Genomic DNA, 16590 nt, shown 5'->3' on the forward strand with positions numbered 1-16590 from the left:
GCTAGATCCAAAGGCTAATACACACAAAAATCAGGGAATTTGAGCGATTTTTTTAAAAAAGGGCTTGCAAATGCTGAAACGGACGTTAAAAATGGTGTGAGTATGCATGAATATTTCCCAAATCATTACCGAGGTCCTCATAAAGTTTTTTTGAGAAACATTTTTTGGGTGCTCCAGGCGCCAGATCCAAGGCTAATACGCACAAATAAGAAGAGACTCTGGTCGATTTTTAAAAAAGAGCTTGCAAATGTGTATATGGGCGTTAAAAGATGGTGTAGGTATATGTGAATGTTCTCCAACTAATTACGGAGGTCCTTAAAAAAAATTTTAGAAAAAAATTGTGGGTGCTCAGGGCAGCAAATTCATGTGCTTATACACACGAAAAATTATGAAATTTGGGTGATTTTTATTTTTTTTAAAAAAAGTTTGTAAATGCAGAAATAGGAGTTAAAAATAGTGTGAGTATACATGAATGTTTTCCAACTCATTACGGAGGTCCTCATAAAATTTTTTGAGAAAAAAATTGAGTGCTCCATGCGCCAGATCTTTGGGCTAATACACACGAAAAATTGAGAATTTGGACAATTCTTAAATAAAGGCTTGTAATGCGGAAATGAATGCTAAAAATGGTGTGAGTATACGTGAAGGTTCTCCAACTAATTAAAGAGATCCTCATGAAGTTTTTTTGAGAAAAATAATTTGGGTGTCGGGCGTCAGATCAATGGGCTAATAGACAGAAAAATTAGAAATTTAGGTGATTTTTATAAAAAGGGCTTGTGAATTCGAAAATGGGCGTCAAAATGGTGTAAGTATACGTAAAGGTTACCTACTCATTACCGAGGTCCTTATAATATTTATTGAGGAAAAAGTATTGGGTGCTTTGGGCGCTAGATCCAAAGGCTAATACACATAATAATCAGGGAATTCGTGCGATTTTTAAAAAGGGGCTTGCAAATGCTGAAACGGACGTTAAAAATGGTGTGAGTATGCATGAATATTCCCCAACTCATTACGGAAGTCCTCATAAAGTTTTTTTGAGAAACATTTTTTGGGTGCTCCAAGTGCCAAATCCAAGGCTAATACACAAAAAATAAGAGACTCTGGGCGATTTTTAAAAAAGAGCTTGCAAATGCCTATATGGGCATTAAAAGATGGTGTGTGTATATGTGAAGGTTCTCCAATTAATTACGGAGGTCCTTAAAAAAATTTTTTAGGAAAAAATTGTGGGTGCTCGGGGCAGCAAATTCATGTGCTAATGCACACGAAAATTATGAAATTTGGGTGATTTTTAATTTTTTTTAAAAAAAGTTTGTAAATGTAGAAATGGAAGTTAAAAATGGTGTGAGTATACGTGAATGTTTTCCAACTCATTACGGAGGTCCTCATAAAATTTTTTGAGAAAAAATTGGGTGCTCCAGGCGCTAGATCTATGGGCTAATACACACGAAAAATTGAGAATTTGGACAATTCTTAAATAAAGGCTTGTAATGCGGAAATGAGAGCTAAAAATGGTGTGAGTATACGTGAAGGTTCCCCAACTAATTAAAGAGATCCTCATGAAGTTTTTTTGAGAAAAATAATTTGGGTGTTGGGCGTCAGATCAATGGGCTAATAGATAGAAAAATCAGAAATTTGGGTGATTCTTATATAAAGGGCTTGTGAATTCGGAAATGGGCGTCAAAATGGTGTAAGTATACGTAAAGGTTACCTACTCATTACCGAGGTCCTTATAATATTTATTGAGGAAAAAGTATTGGGTGCTTTGGGCGCTAGATCCAAAGGCTAATACACACAAAAATTAGGAAATTTGAGCGATTTTTTAAAAAAGGGCTTGCAAATGCTGAAACGGACGTTAAAAATGGTGTGAGTATGCATGAATATTCCCCAACTCATTACGAAGGTCCTCATAATGGTTTTTTGAGAAACATTTTTTGGGTGCTCCAGGAGCCAGATCCAAGGCTAATACACACAAAAAATAAGAGACTCTGAGCGATTTTTAAAAAAGAGCTTGCAAATGCCTATATGGGCGTTAAAAGATGGTGTGTGTATATGTGAAGGTTCTCCAACTAATTACGGAGGTCCTGAAAATTTTTTTTAGAAAAAAATTGTGGGTGTTTGGGGCAGCAAATTCATGTGCTAATACATACGAAAAATTGTGAAATTTGGGTGATTGTTATTTTTTTTAAAAAAAAGTTTGTAAATGCAGAAATAGGAGTTAAAAATGGTGTGAGTATACGTTAATGTTTTCCAACTCATTACGGAGGTCCTCATAAAAATTTTTGAGAAAAAAATTTGGGTACTCCAGGCGCCAGATCTTTGGGCTAATACACACGAAAAATCGAGAATTTGGACGGTTCTTAAAAAAGGATTGTAAATGCGTAAATGAGCATTAAAAATGGTGTGAATATATGTGAAGGCTCCCAACTCATTACGCAGGTTCTCATAAAGTTTTTTCAGAAAACTTTTTGGGTGTTCGAGGTGTAAGATTAATGGGCCAATACACACTAAAAATTGAGAAATTTGTATAATGTTTAAAAAAAGATCTGTAAATACAAAAATAGACGTTAAAATTTTTTGTTAGTATATTGGAGGTTGCCCAACTCATCTGGAAGGTCTTTATAAACTATTTTTTTAAAAAAATAATTTCGGTGCTCCAAGGTGTCAAATCAATGGTTTAATACAAATGAAAAATCAAGAAATTTATTTAATTAATTCCTACAAAAGAACATATAAATGTGGAAATATGTGTTAAAATGGTGTGAGTATATTGGTTTTCTAATTCGTACCAGAGGTCCTCATAAAGTTTTTTTAAAAATAATTTTGATTGCTCCAAGACGCCAGATGCATGGGCTAATACATATGAAAAATCGAGGAATTTGTGCAATTCCTAAAAAAGAACCTGTGTATTCGTAATGCTTCCCCAACTCATTACGGAGGTTTTCATATAGTTTTTTCAGGAAAAAAAATGAGTTCCCAAAGTTGCCAAGTCCATGGATAATATACATGAAAAACGCGAAAGTTGGTAATTATATTCCTAAAAGTTGGTTCGTAGATTCAAAAAAATGCTGAAAAAATGACGGGACTATATATACATAACGTTTTCCCAACTCATTAGACAAGTTATCATATAGTGTTTCCAGAAAATATTTTCGGGTGCCCTAAAGGCGCCAAATTCATGAAATAAAACACACAAAAAACGGCGAAAGTCGGGTAATTCCTAAAAGTTGGTTCATAAATGTTAAAAATAAGCATGGAAGAATGGCGAGACTATACATAATGCTTCCCCTACTCATTACGGAGGACCTCATATAGTTTTTTCAGAAAAAAATCGGGTGCCCAAAGATGCCAGATCCATGAGCTAATAAACACGAACAACCAAGAATGTTGGATATTTCTAAAATTTGGCTCGCAAATGCGAAAATATGCATGAAAAAAATGGCGGAACTATACGTAAGGTTTCCCCAACTCATTACAGAGGTCCTCATATAATTTTTTTCAGAAAATTTTTTCGAGTGCCACAAAGGCGTCTAATCCATGGCTAAATACACATAAGAAAAACTAAGAAAGTCCAGTAATTTCTAAAAATTGGCTCATAAATGTAAAAATATGCGTAAAAAATCGACGGACAAGATATGAAAGAATGAACCTACACACAAATAATTCAAAGATTTCTTTTTGAGATATTAGAATTATTTTTTCAAACGTTGGGTGCCACACCTTTTGAATAGTTGCATGGTTTCAATATTTACCTAGGAGAGGAGGAATAAGTTATCTTATATCGCCTTCACCATAGGGAGAACTTTGGCTTGATGGTTTGAGCGAACTTTAGTTAGGAGATATCGATAGAGATGTGTGTAACGATCACGTGATCACACTAAATCAATCAGTAATTACATAAAATGAAATTTTTTCATCATTACATAGAGATGCATATATATAACGATGATTATTACATAGAGATATATATAACAATACGATATACTGAATGACTAAAATTTAAATAACTTTCAAAACAAACATAACATTTATAGCTAGATGCAATACAATATTAGGTAACACTATCAAAACACACAATTAGTTACTATCATCCTCAAATGCTTCAAGAGCCTTACCAGCCAAACTCAAAACCCTAAAATCATCAGAAATTGTAGCACCCATATGTTTGTAAAAATCAAGTCCACTTTCATTCCAATCCGAAGCATACCAATCAATGGAAGAAAATCCCATTCTTGCAGCCTCCGACGCCATGGTTGAAAACAACCATTTCCCAAACCCTTTCCTCCTATAACACTCTCTTATAAAGAAGTTCTCCATGTGGAAGACTGGATTCTCGAAGAAACTCGAGAAGCAAGGGTAGAACATGACATATCCAGCTATAAAAACATCATGTTGATCATGTTTGACAACTCTAAACTGCTCTGACTCCTCATCTATGAGGGGCATGTTAAGATCAACCTCCTTCATAGATAAGAGCGACTCAATAAAATTAGTGGCCTAAAATCAAATTATGATAACAAATAGATGGGCATGTCAAGATCAACTTCCTTCATGAGCGACTCAATAAAATTAGTGGCCTAAAATCAAATATTATGATAACAGATAGTGAAGTCAAGCATATTTTTCATACGTACCTTGGAGCTAGTCGTGTCATTGGGACAAGATGGAAAAGGATCAGTAGAGACTTCGATTAGAAGTGTAGTAACAGGACTAAGATGAGGATATTTCGGGTTAAATAGCCCCGAGGCAATGGAGGATTCATTCGATTTCAGGAGATGAGTGATGTCGTGGTAAACGAATAACTGTTGCATGAGCTTGTATATGTGTGGGACATCGGATTCAATGGCAACCCTAATTCTGGAAAAAAGTTTTTGGTTGAAGGTTTTCCCATGTGACGATGTAATAGGAGAAATTAAAGCCATAGAATATGATATAATACGATACGATACGAATAAGTTACTACTCAAAGTTGGGTATGTTTATATTGATCATATAGTAAGTGCTTTTATAGAAAAACTTGCAAATGCATGCATGTGGTTATGATTTTTCTATCAATTTAATGATTGATTAGAGACACTTGATGGCCCCACAGTTGAAGTCAACAAAGTTGTTCCAATGTTCAGTTTAAGGTTGTTTAGTATTTTATAAATTTTTATTTTTATTCGTCAGTTTTAACCTATTAAAAAAAAGTGTTTTTTATTTCGGAAATTATTTTTCCAAAGCAAAGACGGTATATCGATCACTTGATATGAATATGAATATAAATATAATATAAATTTTATAAAGAAATACTTATATTAATTATTACTTATTTTTTAAGAGATTAGAGAGTATCAAATTCAAAATAAATAAGTAAAAGCAAAAGAGAATCACGTAATTGTTCTGATTTAAAAATTTAAAAACGTATCAGTTACGTAATTGTTCTAATTAATTGACATGTTCCAAAAAAGACGGCAAATTAGCAACATGTATTTAACTCTACTTATTGTATGTATATATACACATAAAAGATGCTCTTTTCTGTTCTTTTTAAATTCTTCTGACTTGTTAATTCATTATAGTGAATTAATTTGAGTAAAATAAAGGCAGCAAATTAGTCACATGTATTTACTACTACTTATTATATATAATATATTATAATATATTATATATAAAAGATGCTCTTTCTGTTCTTTTTAAAATTTTCTGACTTGTTAATTCATTATAGTGAATGAATTTGGATAAAATTATACAATTTAATATTGAGTTGGTAAAATATGGTGGCAATTCAGCTATCGACTCATGGTATTTGTCAAATATGGTTTAATTTAAGTCTAATCTTTATCGAAATCAACAAAAAATTATTTTAATAGAAATTGAACTTCTTCGGTATTATCAAGTAAATTTAATTTTGAAGAGAGATTGTGAAAAAAAAATATACATAAGAGTAGTTAATTATTATTATTATTGTTGATTTTTGGACTTGTGATCTTTGTAAAACTATACATATTTGAAGGTTTGTAATAGCATGCAAATTGCAATAACAAGTGTGTGTAATGTATTAATTAATGGGAAACTTTCACATATAGCTAGCCACTTAAAAATAATTAATTACGCTCTGTAACTATAATTTGATAATTATAATTTGTAGCTACATGTTATATGGAGGAGAGAGGCGAGCGAGACTGGGAGAGAGAGGAGACAGGCGAGACAGGGGGAAAAGAGTGGGAGAAAGGTGAATTGTATATATATAATGGTTAGATAATTTTATATTATACATATGTAATTGTATATATGGCAAGAGAGATTGGGAGAGGGAGGAGAGAGGCGAGCGAGACTTGGAGAGGGAAGAGAGAGGAAAGCGAGACCAAGAGAGGAAGGAGAGTGGGATAGAGATGAATTGTATATGTTTATTATTGTATATTATACATATGCATTTGTATATATGGCAAGCGAGATTGGGAGAGGAAGGAGAGAGGCGAGCGAGATTGAGAGAGGGAGGAGAGAGTGGGAGAGAAGTGAATTGTATATGTATATACGTTACATAATTGTATATTATACATATGTATTTGTATATCCTTGGTGAATTATACATATATAGACGTGACTAATTATACAAATTCGAAATCATCCTACGTAATTAATTTATAATGTTAGTCGTGAGTAGTAATTATAGCAAACTATAGCTATATATGATGAGTAATTAAATAATATAAGTTTGGTTAGCCACGTAATTTTCCCTAATTAATATGTCATCTTAGGGTACTTTGATATCTCGTTTATAAATCATAGTTTGCATACTTGGTAAGAATGTGGAAGAGTTGGTGAAGTTTTAATAGCTTATGTAAATTATGAGATTTTCATATTTACGAGAAAAAAAAATACTAACTTAGGTAAATCAAATTGCATGTCCAGACAAATTTAACTTTAGGTCATTTGCACTTTTGACCTATTTTCTATTGGTCTTTATTTTTTACTTTTTTCGGAGAAATGAATTTATTATTTTATTTTATAGTATTCCTCAAATTATGTCGAGCATGACTTAAGTTTCTAAAGTATGTGTACCCTATAAGACATGAGTTCGAATATTAAGAAAAAAAAATTATTATTTTAAAAAATATATACAATTTTTATATTAAATCAATCTGATTTCAAATTATATCCTATCAAACCTAAATTGATATATATGGATCATAAGACCAAAATTGGGCTAATTAGGTGCTGAGTGCTATAAATCTGAACAAACTTTTATTGCATAAAGTTTCTTTAAGAGCAAGTGCATAAATAACCCTTTTATGGGTCCTATTTTAAGATGAGTCAAAATTTATAATACCAATTAAGTTTAATAATCTCATATCGAACTTCAGATATATATATCTAAAGTTAATTTTATCAGATTTATATAAGGTGTAAATTGAAAAATACGAATGTAACGACTAACATAACATGGGGAATATGAAAAAAAAAAGTCATAATTTCTTCATCATTGATAGCATAAAGAAATAAATATTGTCCTTATATTAAAAAATACTTTTTTTTAACTTAGGGTTAAAGGTGCGCTATGAATTTGACAAATAATTGATTGATAATTCTTATATAAAATTTATTTATTAATTAATTCGCAAATATTTTTAAATTCTTCTCCAAAAGAGCCATGCTTCCTCCAGAAGTGAGTTTGCACATGTTCAACCCATATTATTAGGCCTGTATTGGATTTATTTAGCAACAAACAATTCTTTTTAAATAATCTATAAAATAATTAATTTAAATAAATTTAATAGTATAAATACAAAAGATAAAATTAAGAAAATAAATAATATGATTAAAATGATTTGAGAGATATAAATCATACAAGCGGATGAGAAGCAACCACACAAAAGTTTATTGGCTAAAGTTTTAAATAGTTTTGCTATATATTCTATTGATAAGTACATATAACTTATCTCGAATTTGAATATATATCTGAATTTTTCGATATTTGCAATTCCGAGTCAAAATTAGTCAACTGTCTCTTCTCCTTCGATACTTCCTCCTTAACATGCACTGTGTTATCGTTCATATCTTTTTTCTTCCCCCATAAAAAACTATAGAGTCCGATAATGGTCGTAATTGAACCAATAAATCTGATAAAAAATAAAAATAAAAAGTTTAATCAATGTTATATATTCATGACATATAATTTAAAGGATACATATGTCAGAAAGATGAAGATTTTTAAAATTTGAGGTTTTAAACATGTCATAACGCTATGTACATGTGGCTATAAAAAAATCTGATAAATAATAAAGGAAAAAAGAATAAATATATCCCGAACTATCGTAAATGGTATGCTGATACTCTCCGTCGTATTTTTGGGACATTGGTGCCTCCGCCGTCCAAAAAACTATATCGAGCATATGTACCTTTTATACTAACGGATATACATATGTCATGATCTTATCTACCGGTCTAATATTAATTAAATATCAGATCGACGGATAAAATTGTGTCACGTGTCTCTATTTAGTCTTCCGTTAGAGCGAAAGGCATATATGCTCTAGTTTTTGGACGTTAGAGGCACTAATATCCCAAAAGTATGACGGAGAATATCTATATACCATTTATAATAATTCGAGAGTATATTTATCTTTTTTCGGAATGATAAAATGTAACTTACGTTCCAATGTATAACTTTTCACCAAGCAATGTCCAACTGAGAAAGGCAGAAAATATTAATTGCAAGGGAAGGAACATAGAGACATATAAAGGTCCTTTTCTTTTGATACACCATGTAACCAAATATAATGCTAGTGCTGAGCTCACAATTCCCTAAGATAAATAAGAAAATAAAGAAGTGTAAGTAATAATAATAATAAATTAAAAAAAGTGACATCACAAAATGTTACATGCTCAAGAAAGTCTAAATAAGCAAAGACAATGAGAAGAGTAGTTTATCATAAAATGATTTTTTTGTGAGATAATGTGTATTATATGTTTATTACTATAAGAGTAAATTATCCAACAATATTGCTTGCTTGTTGTTAGTAATTAACATATTCATGTTAAAGATTTTGGTGCCCCTTAACGTTCAAATTCTGAGTCTGCCTCTGTCCGTACCTTAGAATTGATTGGGACTATGCTTAGTATGAAAAATCTTTTAGACCTAAAAGTGTTAAGAGTGATATAGAATATGGTTTGTATTATAGATTTTCATTTGTATAAAATCTTTTTTTTTTTTGGGAATATAAATATGAAAAGTGAAAACATATATACTTACATTGTAAAGAACAGAAATAGCTCTTATGGGGTTCAAAGACCAGGCAGTTTTGTCATCATGATTAACACAAATTGCAACAATTACACACTCCAAGCTTGCCATGAAGAACATCAATGTTGTGCTTGTATATGGAGCTGCATACCTCATATTAACACTTGGCTAACTCCAAAATAAAAAAAATAATAATAAGACAAAAAAAGGGTAGATAGTACTTCCTCAGTCTCAGTTTATATGACAGCTTTTATATTTCGCAAGTCAAACAAGTTTTTCTTTGATCGTGTTTCCTTCTTATGCCTTTTTTTTAATAGAAAAACTTAAAATAGATTATACATATATTTGAATATACGACAAAAAAGGAGTTGCTCGAATGACAAGCACCCTCACTTCTAACCTTAAAGTTGTGAGTTCGAGTTACCAAGGGACCAAAGGTGAGAGCTTACAACAAAAATGTCAGAATATGCGATCAATTTACAAAAATGTCACATAAATTGAGACTGAGAAAAATAATATTTAATTGAGAGGAAGATTAGCAATATTACTTGTATGATTAACCATAAAGAGTAAACCATAGTGCTAATTATGACTAGAAAAGGTCCATTGAAGAAGTTGCCATGACTATTATTTTTGCTTGTGTTATTATGTTGTGAATATTTCCAATGAAATCCTAATTTTCCAATCACAACTTTTCCATGATATAATGATAACAACATAGCTCCACCAATGCACATTATTGTTCCCATCATTTTGGCTTGTCCTGCTTTAGTTTTTAGTCCTAGTTTTTCAAGCCTACATATATGTAAAATAAAGGTTTCAAATTAGATATGTAGTTTTTTTTTTGTTGTTGTTGAGAAATTTACATATTTACTCAAAAAGGACTATAAGAGAACGAATTTAAGTTATATACATAATTTATCTGATAGAATTAATGTTACTTGACATGTTATACCTGAAGAAAATAAATTTTGAACTTAACTCAATTTAAAAGAATAGTTTATTAAAAAGTCAATTATCCATCACACATACAAAATATTTGAAGTTACGTAAAAGTTCAAACGAAAGTCTAAACTAAATTCAGAGATATAATATATCTGAAATTATCTTATACTAATTACAACTTACATGTGTAAAAAAAAAATAATCTAAAAGGCAAACACACATTATAATTTATATGATGGTTTCAAAATTGGATATCTATGCATTATTACGATAACGAATCTTGAATCTAACTCAAATTTAAAATTTAATTCATAATATATAAGGATACCCTAATACCTAATAAACCATCTATTACTCTACTTTTAGTTAGTAGTATATTTTAAGTGATTTAATTGTGTTAATTATTTTATAAACATAAAACATAAATTAAAAAATGTTACCTGCAAATGAGGGCAAGAAGAAATGTATTTGCTGGAATTAAATTAGCCATAGCTGATGTAATAGTTGCTGTTGAATTTCTTAATCCTATAATACAAGTCATTTGCATTGCTGTTACCCTGCAATTATCACACCAATTAAATCATATCAATTATAATTTAATTAATCACCATTTATGTAATAATTTGATTTAACAAATATTAATCATGTGAAAAGGAGAATTAATTTTGGAAACTAAAGTGATTGCTTACCCCAAAACAGAACATAAGAAAATTAGGAAAAGGCTAAATGGTGTCAACTTAGGCCTTGTTTTCCTGTGTGATGGGACACAATCATTAGTTAGCAATATAATAACGGTATATATATTTAGTGTAATTCTACAAATATGTTTTGAAAAAATTAAATTATATGTAGAAAAGTAAGATTGTGTTCAAAAGATGGTTGACTTGAAAGTACTAAAATAAACTAGTCATGAAAAAGGTAACACGATAATAGAGAAAATAGTCAATTAATACGGAAAGCAGTACACGACTTTCGAAAAAGAACAATAATTATAATGAAATTATACAGAAACACAAAAGATGATAACATATATCAAAAACAAGAAACTACATGTACAAGACTAATACTACGACAACTACGAAACTTTCAGACTCACACCGTACCTAATCTATTACGAATCTAGCCACGATGGAAGACCCAATTGATGTACTGTCAAATTACATTTAGCACCTTGGTTAAAGGAATGAACATGTGAAATAAAGATGTCTATAATATATATAAAGAGAATAAACTATCTCATTAAGGTTACGCTATGAATTATGTTATTTCTTTTAATTAACTATTTTATAATAACCGTTTGAAATATCTCTTTTCCATTTTCTTTTTATTCTTTCATCAGCTAGAAAGTTTATTTTCATGATCAATACAAATCTTAGTTCGTTATATAATCATGCTAAAAGCAAGTCAAAACTCAATTATCTATTAATATTCTATTCTAATCAAATGATATAAACATTTAATATTTAGCGTTTGGTGTGATAGAGAAAATTGTTATTGAAAATGTGATTTGGGATTTGAATTATCAATAAGACCAAATAGACATATTTAAAAACATAATAATTAACGATATAATAGGAATAACAGAATATTTTAATGAGATATTAATCTTAAAAGAGATTTATCAAATCAGATACTATAATAAGCATCATTTTTAACAACATTTTATTATATTAATAACCATATGTTTTTTACTTTGTGGAATTGTTAATTTAACAAGATTTTATTAGAATATCGAAATAAGACAAATGATGTAATTATTATATAAAAAGATTAAAATATATTGTGTAAGACGATGTTATTATATAAAAAGATTAAAATATATTTTATTGTACGATCCATGCATGTGATTGTGTGCATTGCGTGGCTGTATTAATGAGCCTTTTGACTATTTTTTTCTGTCTCAATGTGAAATTAAGGATTAAATACGAAGGTACGATTAAATTATTTAAAATAGTAATATAATAATAATATAAAAAAAGAAATGGAGGTATGTATTTCGAAAAAAAATTAGAAAGAATTGGAGGTAATAAGGTTGTTGGGCTTTGTGGAGGCTTGTGAGCCGGTCCGACCCATTACTGAAACCCTAGGTTAACCATTTGGCTTTCCTATAAATATGATCCTTGTATTTGTAATTCCAGAGTAGCACAAGTGAAATAAAATCCTCCTGTTACAGTCGTGGAGTAGGGAAACCGAACCACGTTAAATTCTTGTGTGTCCCGTTTGTGTTCCGTTTCTCTTTTCTCTAGATTATTTGTGTGTGTTGTGTGTTTAATTCCCAACAATTGGTATCAGAGCGAGGTTTCAACAACATTGTAACACAAACTGTGAGAAATTGTCACCTAGGGTTCTTGTGTGAAGAACTGTGTGCAGGGAGGAGTAGCCGCCGTTACCGTGTGGGTAACCTCAAGCAGCAGCCGGCTAGGAGAACCGCGCAGGGTGCGAACAGCCGTCGTCCGTGTGCTGTCCGTCGCGCCGTTCCAGTGGCCGCCGCGTCGAGGAGCCTCAGATCCAGCCGCGAGCGTCCAGATCGTGAGCATCGTCCAAATCGCCGCCCGCTGTCTGTAGACGCCGTTAAGGGAATTGCCGAAGTCCTTTGAGATGGCAGAAGATGGGAAGTTCCGAATTGAGAAGTTCGATGGTACAGATTTCAGTTGGTGGAAGATGCAGATTGAAGATTTGCTGGTTCAGAAAGATTTGGACGTAGTGTTGGGTGACAAGCAAGGAAAATTGTCTGATGCAGAGTGGGCAGTTTTGGATCGGAAAGCTATGTCAGTTATCCGACTCTCGTTGACCAAGAATGTTGCGTTCAACATTCTTAAGGAGAAGACAGCGAAAGGCATCTTGGAAGCCTTGTCTAACATGTACGAGAAGCCATCTGCAGCAAACAAAATTTTTCTGATTAGAGAGTTGGTGAACACAAAGATGAAGGAAGGCAGTTCAGTTACCGAGCACATCAACTCATTGAATTCGATCTTAGCCAGACTTTTGTCAGTTGGCATTAAGTTCGATGATGAAGTTCAAGCTTTACTACTGTTATCATCATTGCCTGACAGTTGGTCCGGAACGGTTACAGCAGTTGCCAGTTCAGTGGGACCTAATGGATTCACCTTTGAGAAGATTCGTGATCTCGTTCTTGGCGAGGATGTCAGAAGAAGGAGTTCTGGAGAATCATCAGGTGATATGCTAAACGTCGTCAGAGGCAGAGGAAATAACAGAGGTAGTGGGAGCAGGAACCGAAGAAGGAGTCAGTCAAAGGCTCGGGATGGCTCAGGTGTAACATGTTGGAACTGCAAGGAGGTGGGGCATTTCAGGAATCAATGCCAGAAAGACAAACAAGTCAACATTGCAGAAGACAGCGTCAACGAGGATTTGTTTATCTGTTGCGCGGAGAGCAATGTGGATTCCTGGGTCATGGATTCTGGTGCTTCTTTTCACGCTACCCACAGCAGTGAAGCATTGCAGAATCTGGTTATTGGAGACTTTGGAAAGGTAAGGCTTGCAGACGATAGAGCTCTTGATGTTACGGGCATGGGTGACATGGTGCTGAAGACGCCAGTCGGTTTCTGGACCTTGAAGGATGTCAGAGTTGTTCCAAGCTTGACGAAAAGTTTGATTTCTGTTAGGCAGTTGGATGAACAGGGACATCATGTGAAGTTCGGAAATGGGCAGTGGAAGGTCGTGAGGGGCAATCTTGTCATGGCTCGTGGAACAAAAAGAGGATCGTTGTATATTGTCGGATTACCGTCTGAGGGAGTGACCGTCCCAGTTCAGAAGAAAAACAAAGTCCGGTTCACAGAATCTCGTGGGCAGAAGAAGGTTGTCTTTGCAAGAAAGAAACCCAGAGCCACAGGTCAGATTCAGGATGAACGAGCAAGGAAAGGTTCAGGAAGACCAGTCAGAGGCGTTTGTGGCAGTGGGAGCACCGGCCGTGCTTCAGCCAAGGCTCCTAGAAGACAGTGGGTCAAGAGAACCAGTATTCCAGCTGTTGATACGTCTCCAGAAAATATCTTGCTGAGTATGGAGAGTGTTTGTTCTCAGGGAGTTCTAGGATCCGGCAGTTCGTGTCTCAAGTGGGAGCCGGTAGGGACCGAGGACGAGTCAAGGGCAGTTTCAGCCGTGACTGATGTGTTGAAGCTTCGGGGAGCTTCAACGGGCCTTTCAGTTGACTGATGAGAAGGCCGCTGTAGCAGGAGAGAGTTGAAAAAGATTACTAGACATACAAGTGTTCTAAGTGGATGACAGTTGAAATTCTTCAAGCCTCCAAGTGGGAGATTGTTGGGCTTTGTGGAGGCTTGTGAGCCGGCCCGACCCATTACTGAAACCCTAGGTTAACCATTTGGCTTTCCTATAAATATGATCCTTGTATTTGTAATTCTAGAGTAGCACAAGTGAAATAAAATCCTCCTGTTACAGTCGTAGAGTAGGGAAACCGAACCACGTTAAATTCTTGTGTGTCCCGTTTGTGTTCCGTTTCTCTTTTCTCTAGATTATTTGTGTGTGTTGTGTGTTTAATTCCCAACAATAAGGTGAGAATCGAACTTTCACAAATAAGATAGAAATTTAAAAATAATTAATTAATTAAGCTATTAAAACATTTAAATAATTAATTAATTAAGCTACTAAGATATATTTCTTGGTTGAAGTAGGTACGAAGCAATAAAGAAAATGTGAAACAATACAGTGAGTTCTTGAATAATTTATTAAGAGATGGCTAAAAATATAATTTATCAATTATATTTAAAAATAAAAAATCGATTATAAATGGAATAAAATATTTTTTTTATATAAATACAGACGAATATGAAGCAACAAATGAAGTTTATTTTTTCTTAATCAGAAGTCATATATAATTTTGAGTTCTAAGTATAAAAACATCCTACTGCGAAGCATTTTTTCTTAGTAAATCAGTGCAAATTCGAATTAGTCGAACTCTAGCTTACGAAAAAGATTGCATATAGAGTTTGAATAAGAAAATACCTCTCGAAAAAGTAAGCAAAAGGTGCAATAGAAATGGTGGCCAAAATTTGTCTATAGGATAAATGAACATAAGGGTCCATGCCTTCATCCATTACAAGCTTTGATATAATAGCTGTGCCTGCATAACCTAATTGAACTATCACCATTAACAACAATGGCAATACATCTTTACCCATTTTTTCCATATAAAAATATAGTAATGTATATAAATTCTTTATATACACTAATTGAGGGGGGGGGGTATGGAGTGGAGAGTGGGGTGAGTGTTAGAAGGGTGGAAATTTTTATAGATGACAAGTAGTTAGGGATGGAGCTATACATTTTAAAAGGTACTTCTAGTTTTGAGCGGCAATTAATATTTGATCAAACTTTTTAAAATGGTTTTAAGTATATATTTTTTTCCGATAAACGTTCTTTTGTGTATAATTTTATTATTTGGCTTTTGAAAAACAACATTTATTACTCTTGAGAAACTACTTTATTTTCTCCTAAAAACTTAGTCATACACTTTACTTTTTATAAAATAAGCACGTTTTGACCATCTAAAAATTTGATCAAACAAATTATTAGTATCGTCTGATTCTAATGATCAATCCCATGATTTGTGTTGAAATTTTGTATTTAAGTTATAGTGTATATGCATTTGACGATAAATTTAAAATTCATAAACTTTAAATTATAGAATAAGAGCAAAAAAGACGATTCATGTGTGAACATTCACATTTTTTTCAATGTCTTTTAATTGAATATTTTCTAAAAAGCATTTGTTGACTACGAGACAAGATTGTAGTAGTTTAGCTATATGTATATATATGTATATATATATTCTCAATCTTTACCATCTGGATGACATTAGTGTTAGGATCGTAAATAATTAGGTGCAATGTGAAAGTTAGCAAAGCAAAGTTCTATATGTTAGAATGATAAAGATTTTGATAATTGACAAATACAGAAACAGATGAAAGAAACAGGTTGTACATACGTGTTCCTTACAAAACGAATCCGATTTTGATAAGGAGAACGTCAACAACGTGAATTAGAAGTTATAAAGCTGTAGAATTATTTTTTTTTCCAAGTAGCAACAAGTACAAAAAGTTTCCTTTTATAAAGGAGTTCAAAGCCAAGTGAAAGAAGGAAAACTAATTCCTATTTAAGGAAATCTATTTAAGGAAATTGTGCCTTCTTATTTATTTAAGGAAATTCTGTAGAAAAGAAGTCCAAGTAGAAGTCAACAAGGATTTGTAGAAGGCAAATACAAGTTGAATTATACAAGGATTTGTTGAAGTTTTGATCTATAAATAGGGAGCTATTTGCATCAAAAAAAAGTGCGCACTTACATAGAGAGAAGATCAAAACACGATCAAGAAGTTTGAAAGAGTTTTGAGATTTATTGGGAGCGTAGCAATTTGTGAGGAAAAATTGTAAAATTGTATTCAAGAGTCTTG

At 32.4% G+C, this 16590-nt stretch overlaps 2 protein-coding genes across 2 annotated transcripts; both read right to left on the reverse strand.

The window, feature by feature from the left end:
- Positions 1-3866: 3866 nt before the first annotated feature.
- On the reverse strand, positions 3867-4975 carry LOC107006904 (probable acetyltransferase NATA1-like). The gene is made up of 2 exons (XM_015205415.2): positions 4632-4975; positions 3867-4458 (listed from the first exon to the last, which is right to left on the reverse strand). Exons 1-2 carry the CDS (start codon positions 4917-4919, stop codon positions 4075-4077), a joined length of 672 nt encoding a protein of 223 aa, XP_015060901.1. The 5' UTR covers positions 4920-4975; the 3' UTR covers positions 3867-4074.
- A 2940-nt stretch (positions 4976-7915) lies between these two features.
- Positions 7916-15330, reverse strand: LOC107006960 (WAT1-related protein At1g09380-like). The gene is made up of 7 exons (XM_015205455.1): positions 15146-15330; positions 10858-10920; positions 10609-10725; positions 9772-10018; positions 9233-9391; positions 8633-8784; positions 7916-8099 (listed from the first exon to the last, which is right to left on the reverse strand). The coding sequence occupies exons 1-7, from the start codon at positions 15328-15330 to the stop codon at positions 7916-7918; spliced, it is 1107 nt and encodes a 368-aa protein (XP_015060941.1).
- Between the last annotated feature and the right edge of the window lie 1260 nt (positions 15331-16590).

The sequence above is a fragment of the Solanum pennellii genome, chromosome 12, assembly GCF_001406875.1.
Source record: "Solanum pennellii chromosome 12, SPENNV200".
Classification (NCBI taxonomy): Eukaryota; Viridiplantae; Streptophyta; class Magnoliopsida; order Solanales; family Solanaceae; genus Solanum; species Solanum pennellii.